Below are 25072 nucleotides of genomic sequence, written 5' to 3'. Positions count from 1 at the left end.
GTAAGAAAATTGTGTCCGTCGGCTGGACGTCACTTACTGATGACATCACAGAGGGATTCCTGTCATTTTCAACTGTGATAAACACTTACCACAGGGACTAAAGCACCAAACCGAGTAACAATCAGGAAAACATGAAAAAACGGTCAAGTGCACGTTAAAGACCGAGAGAGTTCTTTTAAAATGAATTGTACTCGACAAACTGCTCTACAAACAAATTCATCCAAGCTGCGTCTTCTCTAACGAGGTTTTGTCGAGTCGTTGCCTTAACGACTCGTCTGAAGTTCAACAAAATCAAATAAAAGCTGATTTGTTCGTGGAATTGCAGTCTTTGTAGTAAAACTGCACACACACACACAGGTGTGTGTGTGTGTGTGCGTGTGTCTGTGTGTGTATGTGGTGTGTGTGTGTGCGTGTGCGTGTGTGTGTGTGCGTGTGTCTGTGTGTGTATGTGGGGTGTGTGTGTGCGTGTGCGTGTGTGTGTGTGTGTGTGTGTGTGTGCGTGCGTGCGTGTGTGTATGTGGGGTGTGTGTGTGCGTGTGTGTGTGTGTGTGTGTGTGTGTGTGTGCGTGCGTGTGTGTGCGTGCGTGTGTGTATGTGGGGTGTGTGTGTGTGTGTGTGTGCGTGCGTCTGTGTGTGCATGTGTGGTGTGGTGTGTGTGTTTCCAGGGAAGAGGAGGAGTTTCCCCATGAGCTCACACAGGATTCCCTCTGAGTCGCAGAACGAGAGCGGGAAACGCCTCAGGCTTTACATAACTGTGATCCAGAGTCAACAAACAGCACACAAACCACAGGGAGAGGGAGAGAGGGAGGAGAGGGAGAGAGGGAGGAGAGGGAGGAGAGGGGGAGAGGGGGAGAGGGAGGAGAGGGAGGAGAGGGAGGAGAGGGAGGAGAGGGAGAGAGGGAGGAGAGGGAGGAGAGGGAGGAGGGGGGGAAAGGGAGAGAGGGAGGAGAGGGAGGAGAGGGAGAGAGGGAGGAGAGGGAGGAGAGGGAGGAGAGGGAGGAGAGGGAGGAGAGGGAGGAGAGGGGGAGAGGGGGAGAGGGGGAGAGGGAGGAGAGGGGGAGAGGGGGAGAGGGAGGAGAGGGAGGAGAGGGAGGAGAGGGGGAGAGGGGGAGAGGGAGGAGAGGGAGGAGAGGGAGGAGAGGGGGAGAGGGAGGAGAGGGAGGAGAGGGAGAGAGGGAGGAGAGGGAGGAGAGGGAGGAGGGGGGGAAAGGGAGAGAGGGAGGAGAGGGAGGAGAGGGAGAGAGGGAGAGAGGGAGAGAGGGGGAGAGGGGGAGAGGGAGGAGAGGGAGGAGAGGGAGGAGGGGGGGAGAGGGGGAGAGGGAGGAGAGGGAGGAGAGGGAGGAGGGGGGGAAAGGGAGAGAGGGAGGAGAGGGAGGAGAGGGAGAGAGGGAGAGAGGGAGGAGAGGAGGAGAGGGAGAGAGGGGGAGAGGGAGAGAGGATTCTAATACAAACCGTTTGTAACGAACGACTCAAGAGAATATTTACATACGTGTATTATCACGTGTCAGAGTATTTACACACACGTGTATTATCACGTGTCAGAGTATTTACACACGTGTATTATCACGTGTCAGAGTTTACTCTTTTAGACAGTTTTTGTGATTTGAATTGCATTTTAGGGCCAAACATTGCGACATATTTAGTTTGTTTTTATGTCGATTATTGCGTCAGCTGATATCGATACGTGTCCCGACGTTTCGGCGAAGGGGCCGTGATTTCCGGGGCTTTTCTCGTAGAAGTCGTTTGGCGTTAAATCCTTGTACCTTTCTGAGCGCCTTCGGGATCCTTCAGCTCCTTTTGTGCTTCTTCAATTTTATCTGCGACGAGAGAAAGAGAAAAGAGAAATCAGCTGAAGCACGATATCGGTTAAAGCAGAAACTTTATCGAAACAACGTGAATATACGAGAGTAACGCATGCGACGTCGTACAAAACATTGAAAAACGTTGGATTTAAAACATTTTAAAAAAACTAATAATGATTGAAAAAAATGAAAAAAGCAGATGTCGCTCACGGCTTCCCATTTTTTTGTAATCATTGTGTAAAAAAAAAGAATAAGTTCAGTCAAATTTCAAAATAATATCGATATTGCAGGACTAACGACACAAACAGAGCGTTTTATACAACTGAACCTCAATGATCACAGATATTAGCCCACGCCAAACGAACGCCGTCGCCGCAAAAAAACGTTCCAATCTAACTTTTTCACGTCTTCTACAAACCAAGTCGCACAAAACAACAACAACAACAACAAGTACAACAACATTCTTGACACCTAAACAAGTGATTAGGTTTAATGTTCGAGATGGCTTTAGAGTCTCGTTTGTTTGAGGAGGAGGGGCTCGTGCGGGAGGCGTGTCCCAATCGGAGGCGTCGTCGTGCGGGAGGCGTGTCCCAATCGGAGGCGTCGTCGTGCGGGAGGCGTGTCCCAATCGGAGGCGTCGTCGTGCGGGAGGCGTGTCCCAATCGGAGGCGTCGTCGTGCGGGAGGCGTGCCCCAATCGGAGGCGTCGTCGTGCGGGAGGCGTGTCCCAATCGGAGGCGTCGTCGTGCGGGAGGCGTGTCCCAATCGGAGGCGTCGTCGTGCGGGAGGCGTGTCCCAATCGGAGGCGTCGTCGTGCGGGAGGCGTGTCCCAATCGGAGGCGTCGTCGTGCGGGAGGCGTGTCCCAATCGGAGGCGTCGTCGTGCGGGAGGCGTGTCCCAATCGGAGGCGTCGTCGTGCGGGAGGCGTGTCCCAATCGGAGGCGTCGTCGTGCGGGAGGCGTGTCCCAATCGGAGGCGTCGTCGTGCGGGCTGCCCTCGCTGCCATGGCGACCACAGCTTCATCTCCCGCTTTCCCACTCTCCCGTCTCCTCTCTTTTTCCATTCCTCTCTCTCTCCTCATCCTCCTCCTCTTCCTCTTGGGCTAGTCTCAGTTAAGTCCCGGTTTAGTCCCGGTTTAGTCCCGGTTAAGTCCCGGTTAAGTCCCGGTTAAGTCCCGGTTAAGTCTCGGTTAAGTCCCGGTTAAGTCCCGGTTAAGTCTCGGTTAAGTCTCGGTTTAGTCCCGATTAAGTCTCGGTTAAGTCTCGGTTTAGTCCTGATAAGTCTCGGTTAAGTCCCGGTTAAGTCCCGGTTAAGTCCCGGTTTAGTCCCGGTTAAGTCCCGGTTAAGTCCCGGTTAAGTCTCGGTTAAGTCCCGGTTAAGTCTCGGTTTAGTCCTGATTAAGTCTCGGTTAAGTCTCGGTTTAGTCCTGATTAAGTCTCGGTTAAGTCTCGGTTAAGTCTCGGTTTAGTCCTGATTAAGTCTCGGTTAAGTCTCGGTTAAGTCTCGGTTAAGTCTCGGTTTAGTCCTGATTAAGTCTCGGTTAAGTCTCGGTTTAGTCCCGGTTAAGTCTCGGTTAAGTCTCGGTTTAGTCCCGGTTAAGTCTCGGTTTAGTCCCGGTTAAGTCTCAGTTTAGTCCCGGTTAAGTCTCGGTTTAGTCCCGGTTAAGTCTCAGTTTAGTTCCGGTTAAGTCTCGGTTTAGTCCCGGTTAAGTCCCGGTTAAGTCTCGGTTTAGTCCCGGTTAAGTCTCAGTTTAGTCCCGGTTTAGTCCCGGTTAAGTCCTGGTTAAGTCTCGGTTTAGTCCCGGTTAAGTCTCGGTTTAGTCCCGGTTAAGTCTCGGTTTAGTCCCGGTTAAGTCTCAGTTTAGTCCCGGTTAAGTCTCGGTTTAGTCCCGGTTAAGTCTCAGTTTAGTTCCGGTTAAGTCTCGGTTTAGTCCCGGTTAAGTCCCGGTTAAGTCTCGGTTTAGTCCCGGTTAAGTCTCAGTTTAGTCCCGGTTTAGTCCCGGTTAAGTCCTGGTTAAGTCTCGGTTAAGTCTTGGTTTAGTCCCGGTTAACTCCTGGTTAAGACCAGGTTTAGTCTCGGTTTAGTCGCTCGTTGACCGCTCGACTCCGTGGTCATCTGGAGCCCCGTGCCGCGGCTGAGGGCGTCACACTGTCACTCGCACATTTCCCACAATCCCGCTGGGTCCGGCCGAGCGTGGCATATGCAGCGAGTCACAGCTTCAGACGGAGAGCGATGAGCAGCAGCAGCTCGAGTCACAGTCACATCGAGGCGAGAGTTACACGTCCTGCTCATGTCAACCGGACAAATATGATGATTGTTCTTCCAATACCAAATAAAGGTTGAAATAGTGGTTGACCAAATAAGATCTATATTTAAATTGGTCCGAAACACTTCCAAATAAGCCCGTTTTCCCCTCAGTTCTGCTGATGAAGCCTCTACAGGCCGCTGAGCAGTACTGCAGGAAGCTTGGTTCTTCTTCTCCTGCAGCTTCTTCTTCTTCTTCACGCTTCGCTCTCGCCGTTCACGTTTAGAATGATTAGCCGTTGGAAACATTTAACTCCGAACACTGCCACCTGGAGGCCGGAGAATGAGGCACATGTGAACAGTTTGTTTTGGGGATTTGACGTGAACTCTTCTGTGAACGTCGGCGTTGGTCGTTCACGTCGAGGCTCAAATGAGGCTCTCGTCCTGGTTAAATGAAGGTGGGTGAGGATTAAATGAAATAAATAAGATAAATAAGATAAATAAGATAAATAAGATAAATAAAATAAATAAAATAAATAAAATAAGATGAATACAATAATTAAAGGCGCAATGGATGATTTTTTGGCGATTTGAGAACGCAGGCGGAAGTGCACATGCCACTCCCCCGTGCACATGCCACTCCCCCGTGTGGACTGATACAACACACACGTGCTTTTGTTTATTAGCGCAACGGAGCGCATCGCATCGCTCGTCTCCCGTAGATTTCTGTCCACTTCTGAGTCAGCTCGAACTGTCTTTCTCCGTCTTCATTTTGCCCCGTACACTGAGGGAACTATATTATGATAGATCCATGCGCTTAGGCACGCGGAAACGTGGGGACGAGCCGCACGCGGCTGCAGGTGAGCGATAGGTGCGTTTTATGATTGATACGTGGCAGGACAAATGATTTATCCACGCCACGAGGAAATATGATAAAACATTTGCTGGAAAAATTCGTCCATACCACCTTTAATATAAATAAGATGAATAAGATGAATAAGATGAATAAAATAAATAAAATAAATAAAATAAATAAAATAAATAAAATAAATAAAATAAATAAAATAAATAAAATAAATAAAAATAAAATAAATAAAATTAAGTAGGCATGGTATTTAGGTTTTAACTGTGGTTAAAATAACTGATTTACAAATATACGATTACAATCATTATATATTAATGAAACACGCACATGGTATTTAAAGTAACAGTATGTAACTTTGTGGAGCTGCATGATTTCCATGGAAACACAAGAAGAAAGAGGCTCCGGACCAGTACGAGACGCAAGACGTAAGAAGACAAGTTTGTCTGTGTTTAAGTGCAATAAAAACATCCAAAATGAAGGGAGAGAGAGAGAGTGGGAGGGAGGGAAGGAGAGAGAGAGAGAGAAGGAGGGAGAGAGGGAAGGAGAGAGAAGGGGAGGGAGAGAGAGCGGGAAGGAGGGAGAAGGGGAGGGAGAGAGAGAGGGAAGGAGGGAGAGAGAGCGAGAGAGAAGGAGGGAGAGAGGGAAGGAGGGAGGGATAGAGGGGGAGAGAGGTGGAGAGAGGGAGAAGGTGAGAGAGAGGGAGAGGGGGGAGAGAAAGGGAAGGAGGTCGAGTGGGAGAAGGTGAGAGAGAAAGGGAGAGAAAGAGGGAGAGAGAGGGAAGGAGGGAGGGAGAGAGGGGGAAAAGGGGAGAGAGGGAGAAGGGAAGAGAGGGAGAAGGAGGGAGAGAGAGAGCGAGAGAGAGAGGGAGAAGGGGAGAGAGGGAGAAGGGGAGAGAGGAGGCTGTGGGCGGAGCAGCAGCCGCAGAGGACAGTGATTATATCTCTGCGTGGGAGACGAGAGAGGGATGAATACGAGAGCGGTTCTGCTGCAGAGGGCGAGAGAGAGAGAGGGGAGAGAGAGGGGAAGAAAAAGAGATAAAGTGGAACATTCAGGGGCGTGGCCAGGCTTTCTTATGTCATATTCTTGATAATAAATCGTTTAAAATCATGTACATTTGATACTTGTTTTCACTCTTTTCCCCAGCGTCACGTGGTTCACCTGTGACAGATTCCACGTATTCCCGACTAACGTTTCCATGGTGACTAACGAGTTTGCGCGCGCATGACCCGGGTGCACGTGTACTCAGAGAACAGAATGTACTTTAGACCCGATGACAAAGCCTTTTACCATCCCGAACAGACGACTTTTCAAAACAAACCCGATGAGTCAACGGTGCGCGCCTCCTCCACACGTTAGCGTTAGCGGATACGACCTGCGATCACACCGAGCGAGCGGCCGTGAAGCTAACGCAAACACAGGCTAAGTGCGTTAGCGTTAGCGTACGAGTCCTGCTAATGTTAAATGATTAGTCGTTTGGTTTGGTTAATTACGGCTTCATTTAACGATAAAGAGAAACTCCAGAAGAACATTTTCCTTATTGAACATTTTTTCGTCCGTTGGGGGAAAAACAAACTCCAAACCACTTGAACTGACGGAGGATTGTCTTTAGAACTCGGCATTAAAAAGACTCGAGTTCTATAGTATTTCTATTGTACTTTTAAACACATTCTAAACCAAAGATTGAAATATAAAAACTGAAGCATATTTACAAGAAACGTGTATTATTATAGACTTTTAAAATACATTTGAACAGAATAAAAGCTGAAATATTGTGATTTGGACTCGATGAATGAATATGAAGTGCTTTATTGATGAAAAATAGTTTATATATAATGTATTCTGTTTTGACATTTAGACAGGTTTTTTGTTATAAAAGGTTTGTGTGTGTTTCAGACAGTCGTGGTCATGATTAGAACGAGACACTGAACACCCGAAGCATTAAACCGTCTGTGGCTGCCGCGGCGATCGTGTGAGTTTGAGCTGGAGTTTGCTTGGCCGCCGCCCCCTCAGCTCCTCCACTGCAGCACAGCCTCCACCTGCGGCTGTGGGCGCTTTACATAACACGGGCCCAGAACGCCATCCTCCACCCGCCGAGGACGTCCTCTAACCGCCACGACGTCACAGACACGCTCACAGACGCCTCCACCCGCCGAGGACGTCCTCTAACCGCCACGACGTCACAGACACGCTCACAGACGCCTCCACCCGCCGAGGACGTCCTCTAACCGCCACGACGTCACAGACACGCTCACAGACGCCTCCACCCGCCGAGGACGTCCTCTAACCGCCACGACGTCACAGACACGCTCACAGACGCCTCCACCCGCCGAGGACGTCCTCTAACCGCCACGACGTCACAGACACGCTCACAGACGCCTCCACCCGCCGAGGACGTCCTCTAACCGCCACGACGTCACATACATGCTCACAGACGCCTCCACCCGCCGAGGACGTCCTCTAACCGCCACGACGTCACATACATGCTCACAGACGCCTCCACCCGCCGAGGAAGTCCTCTAACCGCCACAACGTCAGACGCCTCCACCCGCCGAGGACGTCCTCTAACCGCCACAACGTCAGACACTCTCACAGACGCCTCCACCCGCCGAGGACGTACTCTAGCCGCCACAACGTCACAGACACGCTCACAGACGCCTCCACCTGCCGAGGTCGTCCTCCAACCGCCACAACGTCACAGACGCCTCCACCGGCCGAGGACGTCCTTTAACCGCCACAACGTCACAGACGCCTCCACCCGCCGAGGACGTCCTCTAACCGCCACGACGTCACAGACACTCTCACAGACGCCTCCACCCGCCGAGGACGTCCTCTAACCGCCACAACGTCACAGACACTCTCACATACGCCTCCACCCGCCGAGGTCGTCCTCTAACCGCCACGACGTCACAGACACGCTAACATACGCCTCCACCCGCCGAGGATGTCCTCTAACCGCCACGACGTCACAGACACGCTAACATACGCCTCCACCCGCCGAGGACGTCCTCTAACCAGTGTTGTGTAGCGTAACGTTTAAAAGTACCTCTAGGTGTTACGTTACTGCGTTGTGTTACCAATAATCAACATGATTGTATAAACTTTCCCTTGTGGTCTTCATTCTCCTCACGTGAGTCCTTACACGAGGCTGCCATTAATGAAGCTACCACAAGGGGGCGACCCTACGCACACAGTAATATAATCATTCAAATATAAGTAAATGACCGCGTTTTATTCTTTTGAACTTATATTCTAGAGTGTTTATATTCCTCTGACATCATTTCCTCTGACATCATTTCCTTTTTTCCACCGTTTCATTCACAAAATTATTCCATGTCTTTTTCTTTCCAGAGAAGACATTTTCCACAGAGGAAACCGGCTTCAATAACTTTATGATTATTCTGATGATGTCATTTCATTATAGTGTTGAGTACGGCTGCAGTCGACAACGACAAATGATGTTTAAAATGTATTTATGAAGTCTCAATGTTCGATAGACGTATCGAAAAGTCGACTGATGGAAAACATAATTCCTGATTCAATATTTGTTGTTCGTTAAGATGTAACTCGTTCAACTGAATTATGTAAGAGCGCAAACGCCATAGATCAGACGTGAGCCGCCTAATGGTGGATCGAGGAACTGCAGTCGACAGAAACCACGACAACGGTGTAAACATGTCCTTACAAAGAGAAGAAGAAGAAGGAAGAAGACTAGTGTTCAGTAAATACATGTATAATAATGATGTAATGCCCAAAAAAAATACTAAAACTAAATATTATAATAAAAAATTATCAATTAAATAATAATCGATTGAAGCCAAAACACTGTAAAGTGATGGTGGGAAATAAAATGCACAAAATAAAAATACATAAATAAAGCAGAAGTGCATGGATGATGTAATGCCGTAGAAACATTTTATATAAAAGTCGAAATTAGCCTCACAAAGAATCATGCGAGGATATTTCTAATAAATAAACACAATTAAATTAAGAAAAATAAGTACAATTTGAAAAAGACATTGATATAAAACGATGATGGTAAAAAAGAAATACGTGAAATACTGCGTAAATGAGTAAAACAATCCAACAAGTGGCAGATGTAACGCAAAAAAAAGCAAAAATAAATAAATAAGCATCGCAAATTGATAAAAAAACCAAACATTTGTCGCACATTTTTTATCTTCTTTTGTGTCTGTTTTTTGTTCGTCGCGGTAAAAAACTGTCAAAAACCAACAAACAAACATATTTACCACTGCGCTGATGTAAACACGTCATCGCGAAGACTAAACCGCACAATAAACAAAACGTGAATTACAAAAAGAATCAACAAGTGGATGATGTAATGCAGGAAATAAAAACTGCAGTAACTAAAAATAAAACGACTTGTGCCTTACCGCGCAGCGCGTTATCGCTCCGTTCTGCTTCAGGCGCTCGGAAAACACGCAGCCGGGGGAATACCTCGTACACTTCCTCCTTCCCTACCTCCTAGACTCCTTCTCCTACCTCCTGGAATCCATCTCCTACTTCCTGGACTCTTCTCCTTCCTCCTAGACTCCTTCCTCTCCCTCTCCTACCTCCTAGACTCCCTCTCCTACCTCCTAGACTCCCTCTCCTACCTCCTAGACTCCCTCTCCTACCTCCTAGACTCCTTCTCCTACCTCCTAGACTCCTTCCCTCCCTCCTAGACTCCTTCCCTCACTCTTAGACTCCTTCCCTCACTCTTAGACTCCTTCCCCACTCCTAGACTCCTTCCCCACTCCTAGACTCCTTCCCCACTCCTAGACTCCTTCCCTCACTCCTAGACTCCCTCCCCTACCTCCTAGACTCCTTCTCCTACCTCCTAGACTCCTTCCCTCCCTCCTGGACTCCTTCTCCTATCTCCTAGACTCCTCCTACCTCCTAGCGTCCTTCCCTACCTCCTCGAACACATGAAGTGCATTCAAACAAGTCGATCTCCTCCTCGGCGCGCTCCGGTTTCACTTCTGTACTGTACAAGCATTTTCTTCCTCCTCGTCGCTTCCTCTCCTCCCTCCTAGCACTTTCCTCCTCCCTTTTCTGAGCTCAGGGAAAGCCCTTGCTCCCCTCCTCGCACCTCCTCCCCTCGCTCTCGCTCTCACGCTGCGAGCCCAAACAAAGCGTCTAAAAACAGATGCGTGTTCCAGTGCAGAGGAAGCTGGCGTCAGCATGCCAGATTAGCGGCTAACCTGCTTGTAGCGCGGCACCGGGCTAAAAATATCCCCCTGACCGTTAGCGTCGTCTGTGAGCCGACAGGAGCTGGCACTGAGGCTAATTAGTCTGCTAATGACGCTGTGTGAAGACAGGAGCAGAGAGGAGGAGGCAGGAGCAGAGAGGAGGAGGCAGGAGCAGAGAGGAGGAGGCAGGAGCAGAGAGGAGCATGCGGGAGCAGAGAGGAGGAGGCAGGAGCAGAGAGGGGCATGCGGGAGCAGAGAGGAGGAGGCAGGAGCAGAGAGGAGCATGCGGGAGCAGAGAGGAGCATGCGGGAGCAGAGAGGAGCATGCGGGAGCAGAGAGGAGCATGCAGGAGCAGAGAGGAGGAGGCAGGAGCAGAGAGGAGCATGCGGGAGCAGAGAGGGGCATGCAGGAGCAGAGAGGAGGAGGCAGGAGCAGAGAGGAGCATGCAGGAGCAGAGAGGAAGAGGCAGGAGTAGAGAGAAGCATGCGGGAGCAGAGAGGAGCATGCGGGAGCAGAGAGGGGCATGCGGGAGCAGAGAGGAGGAGGCAGGAGCAGAGAGGAGCATGCGGGAGCAGAGAGGAGCATGCGGGAGCAGAGAGGAGGAGGCAGGAGCAGAGAGGAGCATGCGGGAGCAGAGAGGGGCATGCAGGAGCAGAGAGGAGGAGGCAGGAGCAGAGAGGAGCATGCAGGAGCAGAGAGGAGCATGCGGGAGCAGAGAGGAGGAGGCAGGAGCAGAGAGGAGCATGCGGGAGCAGAGAGGAGGAGGCAGGAGCAGAGAGGAACATGCGGGAGCAGAGAGGAGCATGCGGGAGCAGAGAGGAGCATGCAGGAGCAGAGAGGGGCATGCGGGAGCAGAGAGGAGCATGCAGGAGCAGAGAGGAGGAGGCAGGAGCAGAGAGGAGGAGGCAGGAGCAGAGAGGAGCATGCGGGAGCAGAGAGGGGCATGCAGGAGCAGAGAGGAGGAGGCAGGAGCAGAGAGGAGCATGCAGGAGCAGAGAGGAAGAGGCAGGAGTAGAGAGGAGCATGCGGGAGCAGAGAGGAGCATGCGGGAGCAGAGAGGAGCATGCGGGAGCAGAGAGGAGGAAGCAGGAGCAGAGAGGAGCATGCGGGAGCAGAGAGGAGCATGCGGGAGCAGAGAGGAGGAGGCAGGAGCAGAGAGGAACATGAAGGAGCAGAGAGGAGGAGGCAGGAGCAGAGAGGAGCATGCAGGAGCAGAGAGGAGCATGCGGGAGCAGAGAGGGGCATGCGGGAGCAGAGAGGAGGAGGCAGGAGCAGAGAGGAGCATGCGGGAGCAGAGAGGAGGAGGCAGGAGCAGAGAGGAGCATGCGGGAGCAGAGAGGGGCATGCGGGAGCAGAGAGGAGGAGGCAGGAGCAGAGAGGAGCATGCGGGAGCAGAGAGGAGGAGGCAGGAGCAGAGAGGAACATGCGGGAGCAGAGAGGAACATGCGGGAGCAGAGAGGAGCATGCGGGAGCAGAGAGGAGCATGCGGGAGCAGAGAGGAGCATGCGGGAGCAGAGAGGGGCATGCGGGAGCAGAGAGGAGCATGCAGGAGCAGAGAGGAGGAGGCAGGAGCAGAGAGGAGCATGCGGGAGCAGAGAGGAGCATGCGGGAGCAGAGAGGGGCATGCAGGAGCAGAGAGGAGGGGGCAGGAGCAGAGAGGAGCATGCAGGAGCAGAGAGGAAGAGGCAGGAGTAGAGAGGAGCATGCGGGAGCAGAGAGGAGCATGCGGGAGCAGAGAGGAGCATGCGGGAGCAGAGAGGAGCATGCGGGAGCAGAGAGGAGCATGCGGGAGCAGAGAGGAGGAAGCAGGAGCAGAGAGGAGCATGTGGGAGCAGAGAGGAGCATGCGGGAGCAGAGAGGAGGAGGCAGGAGCAGAGAGGAACATGCAGGAGCAGAGAGGAGGAGGCAGGAGCAGAGAGGAGCATGCAGGAGCAGAGAGGAGGAGGCAGGAGCAGAGAGGAGCATGCAGGAGTAGAGAGGAGCATGCGGGAGCAGAGAGGAGCATGCGGGAGCAGAGAGGAGCATGCGGGAGCAGAGAGGAGCATGCGGGAGCAGAGAGGAGGAGGCAGGAGCAGAGAGGAACATGCAGGAGCAGAGAGGAGGAGGCAGGAGCAGAGAGGAGCATGCAGGAGCAGAGAGGAGGAGGCAGGAGCAGAGAGGAGGAAGCAGGAGCAGAGAGGAGGAAGCAGGAGCAGAGAGGAGCATGCGGGAGCAGAGAGGAGCATGCGGGAGCAGAGAGGAGGAGGCGGGAGCATGCGGGAGCGGAGAGGAGGAGGCAGGAGCAGAGAGGAGGAGGCAGGAGCAGAGAGGAGCATGCAGGAGCAGAGAGGAGGAGGCAGGAGCAGAGAGGAGCATGCGGGAGCAGAGAGGAGGAGGCAGGAGCAGAGAGGGGCATGCGGGAGCAGAGAGGAGGAGGCGGGAGCATGCGGGAGCGGAGAGGAGGAGGCAGGAGCAGAGAGGAGGGGACAGGAGCAGAGAGGAGCAGAAACAAAATTAATAGGTAAAAAGTAAACTTTGGTAAGACATTTGGAAATTTCCTGAAACTCTAATCAAAACATAGATTTTAGTGTCAAACAACTAATAGTAATTGAAAAAAATATAATAATAATATTATAAATATAGCCGCAAGCGGCAATGATCGGCCCTCGCCACGCCGCTGCCACGCGGCAAGAGGAGGGGGCGCTAACGCGCCCCAATTGTCCTTTTATTGCGCCTACTGCTGAATCTGTGACGCTGTCACATATTCTCCCCTTTGTTTTACCATCAAAAAGCTATTTTATTTTGAATTCTTGGCAAAATGTGCGGCTTTGCCGCACAGACACCGTGACTCTTTGAATAAAATTGTGGATAACTTTTGATGGTCCTGAAGATGAGTCTCACCAAATTTCAGGTTAATATGTCTAACGCCCTAAGAGGAGTTTGTGAAAGTCTAAAGTGTAAACATGTTCTGGTGATTTCCCCATTGGAATAACATGGGAGGTTTTGGTCATCGCTACGGCAACGCCATAACAATTATGACATGAGTCTCTTGACTTTTTTGATGGGGCCAAAATTGAGTTGTGTGTCAAATTTCATATAATTTCGCAAAACTAAATATTTAACCTCCATATAAAATCTGTAGGGGGCGCTGTGGCTCCAAATTAATTTATTTCACTTCAAGTAGGTTTAGGGCAAAGAGTTTAACAACTGATTCTAATTTGACGCAATTCGGACTTTATCTGTGCAAACGGCAGAAATGTTAAATTTGGGAGATTTCTGAAATTCTAGCTACAGTTTGCGGCTTCGCCGCACAGAGACCGTGACAGGTATCAATGTAATTTGGATAACTTTTGATGTCCCACTCCTCAGTAGCATTTTCACCAAATTTCAGCTTTTTAGGGCCAACGCCCTGGGAGGAGTTCGTAAAAGTACGACGTTTGGAAAAACTCCGAAGTCATGTTTAGCCATTTTTGAAGCAATATGGCCGACATTTGGTTGGGCGGACGGCGTTGCCGTGATAATATTTTTTACTTCTCTTGTCACCATCTACCTCTGCGCCAAATTTCATGATTCTACGATCACATTTTTTTTGGGTCAGTTCCCATCTCTCAATGCATTTTTGGTACATTTGGGGGCGCTGACGCGCCAATTTTTTTTATTTTAGAAAAGGGAAATAGCCAGAATGTAGAGAGGCACGATTTTTAGAGGTGTGCAAATCTTTGTGACTTTTCGTCAATGTTCACTGGGTGAAAAATAGGGGGGTTGGTCCCGAGAAGAAAGAAAGAATAATATTCCGATGCGAAAACAATGTTTCCCATTTTCCAAATATCATAAACTATACATTTTCGGAAAGCGCTCGCGCTTTCCTACCTCATGGTGTGGGTCCCTGGTCACTGACGGGTACTTTCGTTAATTTTGAGTGGGCTCCGCCCACTTTGTGTTTTTGGCCCTCTATACAGTAATAATGTTCAATTTTTGCATTACATGCTTATATGCACGGAACATGCAAGAGATGGGGAACGTATTCGTGAGCTACTTAGCGCAAATGAGTGCTTTATATGGGGATGACGACCGCTTAGTATGCACGGGGCGTGCGTGAGTGGAGGAGTGCGTTAGTGAGTGTTTGGACGGCTGCACTTTCGCAGCCGTGCTTCGCACGGCCTTACGAGATTAATAGGCCTCTCGCCAGCTTGTGGCGCTCGGGCCTAATAATATTGTTTATAATTTTATTTTATTATAATTAGTTTGTATTATTATTATTTTGTATTATTATTTGTGGCGCCTTGTGGGTTAAATATTAGTTATGTGGACTTAAAGGTGACGCATCAATGGAGCTGAGGAGGAGGAGCTGAGGAGGAGGAGCTGAGGAGGAGGAGCAGAGGAGGAGGAGCTGAGGAGGGGGAGCTGAGGAGGAGGAGCGGAGGAGGAGGAGCTGAGGAGGAGGAGCTGAGGAGGAGGAGCGGAGGAGGAGGAGCGGAGGAGCTGAGGAGGAGGAGCTGAGGAGGAGGAGCTGAGGAGCTGAGGAGCTGAGGAGGGGGAGCTGAGGAGCTGAGGAGCTGAGGAGGGGGAGCTGAGGAGGAGGAGCTGAGGAGGAGGAGCTGAGGAGGAGGAGCTGAGGAGCTGAGGAGCTGAGGAGCTGAGGAGGGGGAGCTGAGGAGGAGGAGCTGAGGAGGGGGAGCTGAGGAGCTGAGGAGCTGAGGAGGGGGAGCTGAGGAGGAGGAGCTGAGGAGGGGGAGCTGAGGAGCTGAGGAGCTGAGGAGGGAGAGCTGAGGAGCTGAGGAGCTGAGGAGGGGGAGCTGAGGAGGCGGGTGGTTCTGCTGCTCCTGTTTTTAGTTTCAGTTTGCCCTGAGCTGGTGTTTGTTTCCTCGTCGCCCGCGGCAACAGCAGAAGTCACTCTTACGCAACAGGATTCTCTCTCTTCCTCGGCCTGGTGCCTCCGCCCGCTCGTCTCCATGGAGACGGGTACGTCTAATGCCAAACTGTGGAACATTCTAGCAAAAGCATGACCACAAGCAGAAAAGCTCCACAGCGCAGCTTTAAAAGATCACAGAGGATGGTTAAGTGGAGGCATGAACCATAAACCAGTCGCTGAATGGATCCATAACCATTTATTATTATTATTATTTATAAGTCATAAAAGCTTTGTATAAAACTAAAGAAGGATGAAAGACGTTCAGAAGCTGTTTCACGCCTAGAATTATGAAAACATATGTAACATTTTAAAAACATATGTCACATTTTAAAAACATATGTCACATTTTAAAAACATACGTCACATTTTAAAAACATAGTCACATTTTAAAAACATGTAAAAAAAAACAGATTAAACCAAGTGACCGCATCATAAATCACACAGATCAGCGTCAGGACAACAAAAGGCTTTCTACAGAGCATGAATCAATCCAAACATTGTGTCCGATACGTCCGATACGTCCGATACGTCCGATACGTCCGATACGTCCGATACGTCCGACACGTCCGACACGTCCGATACGTCCGACACGTCCGATATGTCCGATATGTCCGATACGTCCGATACGTCCGACATGTCTTCAGGAGGTGGGGATCGGGAGGAGGAGGTCCTGCTGTCGAGGTGCGTCCCTCGACAGCAGGACCTCCTCTTCCCGTTCACATTGAACTCCAGGACACAGAGTTATAAATAGCGTCGGAGGGAAAGCCTGCTCCGTGTCGCGGTGGTCCCGCTCGCACGCACGCCGGACCCTCATTGGACCGCCTCCACGCTGCGCTGCGATTGGACGGTGCGGGTCGTGACGAAAGTGCACGGCCCACGCAGAGAGAGAGGGAGGGGGAGAGAGAGCGAGAGAGAGAGGGAGGGGGGAGGGAGAGAGGGTGGGAGATGGGGAGAGAGAGAGTCAGGGAGGGAGAGAGAGAGTCAGGGAGGGAGAGTGAGAGTGAGAGTGAGAGTGAGAGTGAGAGTGAGAGTGAGAGTGAGAGTGAGAGTGAGAGTGAGAGTGAGAGTGAGAGTGAGAGTGAGAGTGAGAGTGAGAGAGAGTGAGAGTGAGAGTGAGAGTGAGAGTGAGAGTGAGAGTGAGAGTGAGAGTGAGAGAGGGAGTGAGAGTGAGAGTGAGAGTGAGAGAGGGAGTGAAAGAGGGAGAGAGAGGATGAGGTGTTTCTTTTTTAGCTGAATTCGCCCACAACATTTTAACATCTACAGAAACGTCACTGGAACAGAAACGTCTCCAGTTCTTCTGCTCCAAAAGTCAAACTACGATTAAATCGACACAAACACAATCTTCAGAACCAGACGCGTTACTATTATTATTATTATTATTTAAAGCACAACTTCTGAAATAATTCTCTACAAAAAGAAGCCATTTTGAAAGTTTTTTTACATCATATTTTTTGATACATTTTAATTTATTGAATCTGTTTATAACTTATGATTGTGCATCGTCTTTTTTGGCTTTATTAGTTTAATTGTTTTAATATTTTTCTGGTGGATCTGCCTTTTTTTTTTTTTTTTTTTTACATAAAACTGTTGCACTTTATAAAATGTGATAAAATAAAGAACATTATTTTATTTAGAAACAACATCAACATTTCACTGGAACATGAAAGGTTTGGAAGTCTTTCCCTCAAACCCCGTTCTAAGAGCGTTTCCATGGTAACGCCGCCCTCGCGCACACACGTGCACGAGCTGCAGACGGCGCCCCCTCCTGTCCACGCGGCGCCTCTGCTTTCGCTTCTTTTAAACCATGATTTACACAGTCGCAACGGAAATGAACGAACGTGCAAAAGCGAGACGTGGTTTAAAGCCGCACCGCGTCACTTTTCCCGTTTTTTGCCCGGAACGTGGCGCGAAAGTCTCTCGTGGAGATTTTTACGAGACGATCACGAGATACTTTTATTGATATTAAAGATTTATGGAGAACGCTGGAGTTTATTCTGCCGTTCGGACAAATAAATGTGCGACATTTCAGTGTTTTAACAGTGGCTTTTGAGGTCATCGCGCGGACACTTTCCCGTTTTAAGAGATTTCACCGCCGACTTTGGTCTTTGGTCGTCCTGGCGGGTTCTTTTTTACACGAGAACCGCCCAAAAACAAAAGGTCTGACTCGGTTTTGTGGCGTTTCAAGGGATTTGACTTGTTTTTATGTCGTTTTGTGGAACATTTTCGAGCTCCAGATCCTCCATCAGCACCTTCACTGAGACACGGAGCTATTTGCTTGAACTTCAGCCTTTTTTTTAAACTTACGATACAAAGCTATTTGGTGTACAAACCGTAAACGTGGGCGATATTAACGTCCCAATGACGATATTACGACAACATTCTTGGCAAACCATGAGAAATGTGCAGGAATATCACTTATTTACCTCATTTTGAAAGATTACGCCGACTTATTTTCAGCCTTTTTCAACAGTCTAACCTTTTATTTCTACTCGTTTGACACTGCAGACCGATAAACTCAATGTGCCGTCTCTTTTGGCGTTTGCCATTCAAATAAATACCGTACTTTCCGGACTATAAGTCGCACCTTTTTTCATAGTTTATCCCGGGGTGCGACTTATACTCCGGAGCAACTTATATGTGATATTATTCATTATTTTCACACTGACGACCACAAGAGGGCGCGCTAGGCTCTAAGCGACGCAGAAGAAGAATCTGCACTTCCTCTTCCTCTGGAGTTTGTGGAGTTGTTTAGAAGTGACACAGAGGAAGAAGAATTCAGTGGATTTAGTGATTTGGGGTAAATCTGATGCTTTGCTAAACTTGTTAGCATGTTCTTTATGCTATAGTTATCTGAATAACTGTTCATATGTTACGTTAACATACCAGACACTTACCACAGTTCTGTCTGTGCCTCATGTAGCTGAAGGTGTTAGCGTTAGCATACGTCATGTAGCTGAAGGTGTTAGCTTTAGCATACGTCATGTAGCTGAAGGTGTTAGCGTTAGCATACGTCATGTAGCTGAAGGTGTTAGCGTTAGCATACGTCATGTAGCTGAAGGTGTTAGCGTTAGCATACGTCATGTAGCTGAAGGTGTTAGCGTTAGCATACGTCATGTAGCTGAAGGTGTTAGCGTTAGCATACGTCATGTAGCTGAAGGTGTTAGCATACGTCATGTAGCTGAAGGTGTTAGAGTTAGCATACGTCATGTAGCTGAAGGTGTTAGCGTTAGCATACGTCATGTAGCTGAAGGTGTTAGCGTTAACATACGTACACCTATTCACCATGTTCTCTCATCTGTTATTATTTTAAACTGCATTTCAAGAGGAAATGTCTGTTTTTGGTCTTGGATTTTAAGAAATACATTTCACTAAAAACGTATACTTCAGTGCAACTTATACTCCGGAAAATACGGTAATAATTTAATAAACAAACTTGAAAGTACTTTGAGACAGAAATCATCAAGCGAGAAAATAAAGACAAACTGTCGCTGACTTTGAAATGTACAAAATGGTTAAAAAAACGCTTAAGTCGTTCTCACACGTCGTTAGCGTGATTGGTCGAGAGAGATGAGAGCAGTTTATGTACATTACTTTATGTTTACATCTGTTTGCATTGCGAGTTTAAAGCGCCCCCTACAGGTCGGACGACTCATTGAACTAAAATGCGGTTCAAATAAATATATTTTGAATTTACCTAAAAATGATGAAAATGTGATGAGAGAACAGCACATTTTTAAGGTTTATCCTTTCACTTCCTGTTTGTAATTACCCAGCAAACACTGGGCCAAAACTCATCTAATGTCACACTTTTTTTTATTTGACAAAGGAAAATATATGAGACTTTATTTTGTTGAATTCATGTCCAAAAAGTAGCATTAGAGCCAAACTGATTACCGTATTTTCCGGACTATAAGTGGCACCTTTTTTCATAGTTTTGGCCGGGGTGCGACTTAGTTGTATTTATACTTATACTTTTATGTGATATTATTTGTTATTGTCACAATCGCGACTCCCTGGTGTGATGTCACTTCCTGTCAATTTTGCTGCTCGATTGGTGTAAAACTATAATTTATATGTACAACAGGTATTAATACACCAAATAAAGTTTGGTTTGGTTTGAGAGATTGAAGTGATTAGAGTCATAAACCTGCTCCGGAGGCGAGCGTCAGCCTCCTGAACCGGTTTGGACGTGGAGTTTGTTGTAGCGACTGTTGCTAAAAGCTAAAAGGCGGAGCCAGCGCCCGAGGACAGAGAAGTTCCCTCTCCGTTTACAAAGAAAGAGCCGGAAACACACACAGAGACAGAGACAGAGAGAGAGACAGAGACAGAGACAGAGACAGAGACAGAGACAGAGAAAGAGACAGAGACAGAGACAGAGACAGAGACAGAGACAGAGACAGAGACAGAGACAGAGACAGAGACAGAGACAGAGAGAAAGAGAGAAAGAGAGAGAGGGGAAGTATGGCAGCTTGAGCACGTTCCTCTGATAAACACTTTTTCTATCAAACTATATTTCATATTTAATTTCACTTGTGTTTGTTTATTGTCTTTTCTTCTTCTTCTCTCACTTCCTGTCGAGAGTGGAACAGACTCATCGATGATGTGGATCCAGATGATCCTCTCCCGGAGAAACATCTCTACTCCATATGAACGGTTCTTTATCTGCCTGGAAGAACTGGTTCTCCTCCTGAAGAACTGGTTCTCCTCCTGAAGAACTGGTTCTCCTCCTGAAGAACTGGTTCCCATACTGAAGAACTGGTTCTCCTCCAGATGAGCTGGTTCTCCTCCAGATGAGCTGGTTCTCCTCCTGATGAGCTGGTTCTCCTCCTGATGAGCTGGTTCTCCTCCTGATGAGCTGGTTCTCCTCCTGAGTGGCTCCAGCTCCACTGTTTCTCTCGCGTCCGTCTGATGGAGTCAGATCTCTCCTTCACTTTGGAACTCCTCCAGGTTTATACTTTTTCCGAAAGAGGATTTTGTAGTTTTTCCTGGCCGAGAAGGAGGGTCTAAGGACAGAGGACTCTGGGACATCGTCCCTCGTCCCCACAGACATTGCTTAATCCGTTTTTCACTGTCGCCCTCAGAGGCAACCGTTGGTGTGATTTTGGGTGTTACAAAAATAAATTGAATTGAACTTTTATCCACGTTAGCCCCCAGGCCCCCCTCACCATCACCGACTCCCTCCACTTTCTCAGCACCACCATCACCAGGACCTCAAGTGGGAGCCACCATCACCAGGACCTCAAGTGGGAGCCACCATCATCAGGACCTCAAGTGGGAGCCACCATCACCAGGACCTCAAGTGGGAGCCACCATCATCAGGACCTCAAGTGGGAGCCACCATCACCAGGACCTCAAGTGGGAGCCACCATCACCAGGACCTCAAGTGGGAGCCCACCATCACCAGGACCTCAAGTGGGAGCCCACCATCACCAGGACCTCAAGTGGGAGCCCACCATCACCAGGACCTCAAGTGGGAGCCCACCATCACCAGGACCTCAAGTGGGAGCCACCATCATCAGGACCTCAAGTGGGGGCCACCATCACCAGGACCTCAAGTGGGAGCCACCATCACCAGGACCTCAAGTGGGAGCCACCATCACCAGGACCTCAAGTGGGAGCCACCATCACCAGGACCTCAAGTGGGAGCCCACCATCACCAGGACCTCAAGTGGGAGCCACCATCAGCTCCTCATCAAGAAGGTCCAGCAGAGAATGTACTTCCTGCAGCAGCTGAGGAAAGACAAGGTGACAGCGCAGATGATGGTGCAGTTCACGACCATCATTGAGTCCATCCTCACCTCCTCCATCACCTCCTCCATCACCTCCTTCATCACCTCCTTCATCACCTCCTTCATCACCTCCTTCACCTCCTCCATCACCGTGTGGTACGCTGGAGCCACAGCCAAGGACAAACAGAGACTACAGCGCCCTCTGCTGAGAAGATGATCGGCTGCAGACTTTCATCTCTGCAGGACCTGTACGTCTCCAGGGCTCTGGGACGAACAGGTCGGATCACAGCCGACCCTTCTCAGTTCTTGTTCTTGTGCACTGTTCTTCTCCAGTAGATGGCGCTCTTCTGCACACAGATTCAAAGCAGTGGCCTTCATCTCATCCATTTCAGCCTCACCCTTTTGGCCCTGTCTTTAATATCGGCAATCTGTTTTTTCAGTTTCTTGAACTTGTCAAGAAGGAATCTTTTCCAGTTCACTTTGGACCTTCTGTGTTTCTCTGGCCCGTTTGTCCACTTCAGTTTGGACCTTCTGTGTTTCTCTGGCCCGTTTGTCCACTTCAGTCTTATGAGTGTCGATCGTCTGCTTCATTTTGTGCTGTGAATCCCCTTTGTTGTTTTTGATGCTCAGCTCATTTTTGAGCCTCTTGTTTTGCTCTTGAGGGATTTTGAGCTCTCTAGAAAGATCCTTCTTCTCTGGTTGTCTGAGCTTCTCTTTCAACAGACTCCTTTCCTTCCTTTGGGCCTTTGACTCTCTGTAGGTCTTTGCATAGGGTCTGTTCTCCTCGTCGGTCGACCATCCAAGCTCCTCCTCCAGGTTGAAGTCGCCTTTGTAAAGTGCTTCGTTGTCTTCTAAAGTGTAGTCGCACCAGCTTTTCGACATAGTTCAACGCTCTCGGGTTCGGTTGCTGCTCGTGTCTTCGAATTTCTGAATCGTGTCGTCGTCGTCGTCGTCGTCGTCGTCGTCGTCGTCCGAGTGTTGCATAACTTGCCAGACTTTATTCCTCAGACTTTTCGGAGTCCGTAAAAGTACTCCTTCCATTGCTTTTGGTGTTACAAAGCCCATGAGGTCACGATATGTCTTTGTGACTAGAATAGTCGTTGTTTCAGAGACCAACCGGCTTTATTCCAGGGAGACTCTTCTTCATCTTCCTCTCCCTCTCTGACGTTCGGTGCTTTGGAAGTACAAAGCCCATGAGGTCATGGGACGTCTTTGTTGTTTTACAAAGCCCATGAGGTCATGGGACGTCTTTGTCGTTTTATCCTTTAGAAGTCCTTCTTCCATCACTTTGGCGTTTCTAGGCCCATGAAGTCAAAGCGCGTTAGAACATCCTCTTGCTCCTCATCCTCGGCTCAGTCTCCAACACCCCCCACCTCTATAAACTTGTTGTTGTTGTTGTTTTATGGCGGTTGGCATCCAATTGTTGCATTACCGCCAGACTTTACCGCCAAACTTGTTGTTGTTGTTGTTTTATGGCGGTTGACATCCGAGTGTTGCATTACCGCCAGACTTTATTCCTTAGACTTTGTCGTAGTCCTAAAAGTTCTTCTTCCAGTGCCTTGACTTCCAGTGCTTTGTCCTCAGACTCTGTCGTAGTCCGTAAAAGTACTCCTTCCATTGCTTTTGGTGTTACAAAGCCCATGAGGTCATGATATGTCTTTGTGACTAGAATAGTTGTTGTTTCAGAGACCGCCAAACTTGTAACGGCCTCGTCTTGTATTTAGCAGGAAAAGAATGCTGATGTCACAAAGAGGATTCATAAAGGCAAAAAGAACGCTGATTCATAAAAGAAAAAATAATGCCTAATGTCGCTATGGATACACTATATTGACCTTTGCTGTTGACTGCCAGCCGTCATTAAAAGCAGGAACAACAACAACTACGAAACGCTGGCGGTAATGCAACAATTGGATGCAATAACAACAGCGAAACAACTGTGAGGAGACCTTGCTCAACACCCGGTCTGGAGAGACGGGAGATGGCGGAGGAGAGTGGATCGGGGATGGAAGACGTTCTGGACGGCGTGGAGGAGCAGCCTTTTCTGCCTGCACGTGCCCGGAAACGTAAAAAGTCCCTTAGCTCGTCCGAGGGTTCTGGGAATGAGCAGCAGGATGAGGCTGAAGCTATTGATATCCGGGGTGAGAGCAGAGACTGTAAGGTGATCATAAAGCTTGCACAGGATAGTGCATCCTTTAAGGAGTGGAATTCAGTGACATTGTCAAAGAGCCTAACTGTAGCTGTGGGAGTGATCAAGAGTGCGAGTGTCCTTAGAGATGGCTCGCTGCTGGTCGTGTGCAAGGACGCGGCTCAGCAACGGAAGGCGATTGGAACTAAACGTCTGGGTGGAAAGGACATTCTTGTGTCTAATGCTGAAAGAAACACGGTCAGAGGAGTTATCCTAGGTGTCCCTACGGCGACGTCTGTGGATGAAGTTAAGGAGAATTTGACTGGAGCTACGGTGGTGGACGCTAGGCGTTTGAAGGTGACCTGGTTTGGGGTAAGATGTGACAGCTTGTCGGTAATGGTAACACTTGAAGGGAGGTGCCTGCCTAGTAAGGTGTTCATTGGGTACATGTGCTGTAGCGTCAGGCCATATGTTCCGCCGCCCCTGCGTTGCTTTAAGTGCCAGCGCTTTGGGCATATTGCAGCGGTCTGTAGAGGGAGGCAAAGATGTGGTAAATGTGCAGGAGATCATGAGTATGGGAAGTGTGACGTGGGTGCAAAACTGAAGTGCTGTAACTGTGGGGAAGAACATAGCTCTGCCTACGGGGATGCAGGTTTAGCAAAAGAGCTGCTGAGGTGCAGAAAATAAAGGTCTCTCAAGGTATATCCTATGCAGATGCAGTCAAGAAAGTTTCAAGTAACGAGTTTAGAGTAAATATAGAGAGAGGAGCCAGCGCTGCTCCCAGCCAGGGCGAAATGAGAAGGGCCAGCGTGGCTCCCAAGAAGTGTGAAGGTTTCAAGAGTGGAGGTTCCAAGTGTAGAGGTTCCAGAACTAATGAGAATACCTTGGTTGTGGATAGAGAGGATTTTGTGCTCTTTATGGTGGATGTTATAAACTGTGCTGCTTAAACTCAGAGGAGAACTGAAAGGATCAGGATCATTGCTAAAGCTGCAGGGAGATTCCTTGGAACAAAAGAGCTTGAATGGGCAGAAATAGAAAACAGGCTAAAGGCGCTAAATGGGAGTCGGAGTGACGCAGGTCTACTTGTTGGGAATCAGAGTGATCAGAGTGAAGAACTGGAGGTGGGGGCGGTCTCCTGTCCTCGCCCAGTCTCGTAGATGCACGGCTGCCAAGCAACGACGTCAGTGGAAATATCAAAGCCTAAAGAATCAAGCCTAAAGAATAAAGCTGTACAGCGGAAGCACCGAACATCAAAGAAGGAGAGGAAGGTCCTGGAATGAAGCCGGTCGGACTCGGGAAAATGAAGTCTGAAGAATAAAGTCTGGCGTTAATGCAACACTTGGATGCCAACCGCCATAAAACCACAACCACAACAACAACAACAACAACAACAACAACAACCATTCTCTTCAGAAGGCCTTCTGAAGAGACAAGGCACATTTCACTGAGAGCAAAGCGAGCAACTGAGAGACGACCTTTCACTGCAGCAAACGGAGACATCAACTGTCAGAGCATGAGTCGTGGAAACTCCACAGAAATACAGCTCGATTGACTGTGACGTTAGCACGAGAAATGAAACTCTTCTCATGGAAATAACACTGTCTTCACGAAATATTTGCTCAACAGGCAGACCAGCCGTGTGGAGCTTCCTGAAGAAGACCCGACTTTATCAGAGATTGCAGACCATATCAGGCAGACACTGCTGCCTTCACAGGGCCCGAGTCCAAACACAGAGTTCAGCATATCCTTAAAAGGCACCTGTTGAGACTCCTGTTGTTGGAGTCTCGACAGGTCATCCCCAGTTGGGAGCCCATGTTATGCAGACAAGCAGAAGATGGTCAAGCTCCTCTTTCAGCACAAGTCCTTGTGATGCCATCATTGTGGTTGGACATGTGGATATTGATCAAATTATTGTCATGCATTTATATTATATTTCTTTGTCCTATTTATCATGGGTCACGATGAACTTTCTGTGTATCTGTGGACTGGTACAAACATTCTTAAAGCTGACGTCCTGCCATCGTCAAGCCATTTTATCAGACCCAAGCAACAGTTATATAAAACGCAGTTAAATCTTGTGATTCCCGTTTTCATCAAATAAAGACCTTGAAAGAAGAACGATCCACGCCTCCCGCAGTCTGTTATAGACTAAACTGCATACATGGCAGAATGGGAGTACCGACCAATACCCCGGGCTAGGACTGGGTTTCGGCTTCTGCGTGCATCTC

The 25072-nt window shown here is 49.0% G+C and overlaps 1 protein-coding gene across 1 annotated transcript in view; it reads right to left on the bottom strand.

Annotated features, from left to right (window-relative positions):
• The window catches only part of hivep1 (HIVEP zinc finger 1), a 44920-nt gene that overhangs the window by 16044 nt on the left and 3804 nt on the right, over nt 1-25072 (bottom strand). Inside the window, exon 2 of the mRNA XM_072448311.1 lies at nt 1764-1817. Within this exon, the coding sequence (XP_072304412.1) occupies nt 1764-1817 (54 nt within the window). The remainder of the gene's footprint in view (nt 1-1763; nt 1818-25072) is intronic.

Source organism: Eucyclogobius newberryi, unplaced genomic scaffold, assembly GCF_026437365.1.
Source record: "Eucyclogobius newberryi isolate DKJ021-1_F unplaced genomic scaffold, fEucNew1.0.hap1 SCAF_16, whole genome shotgun sequence".
Lineage (NCBI taxonomy): Eukaryota > Metazoa > Chordata > Actinopteri > Gobiiformes > Gobiidae > Eucyclogobius > Eucyclogobius newberryi.
Note: the sequence above shows the minus strand (reverse complement) of the source record. Positions and strands in the feature narration are given on the sequence as shown.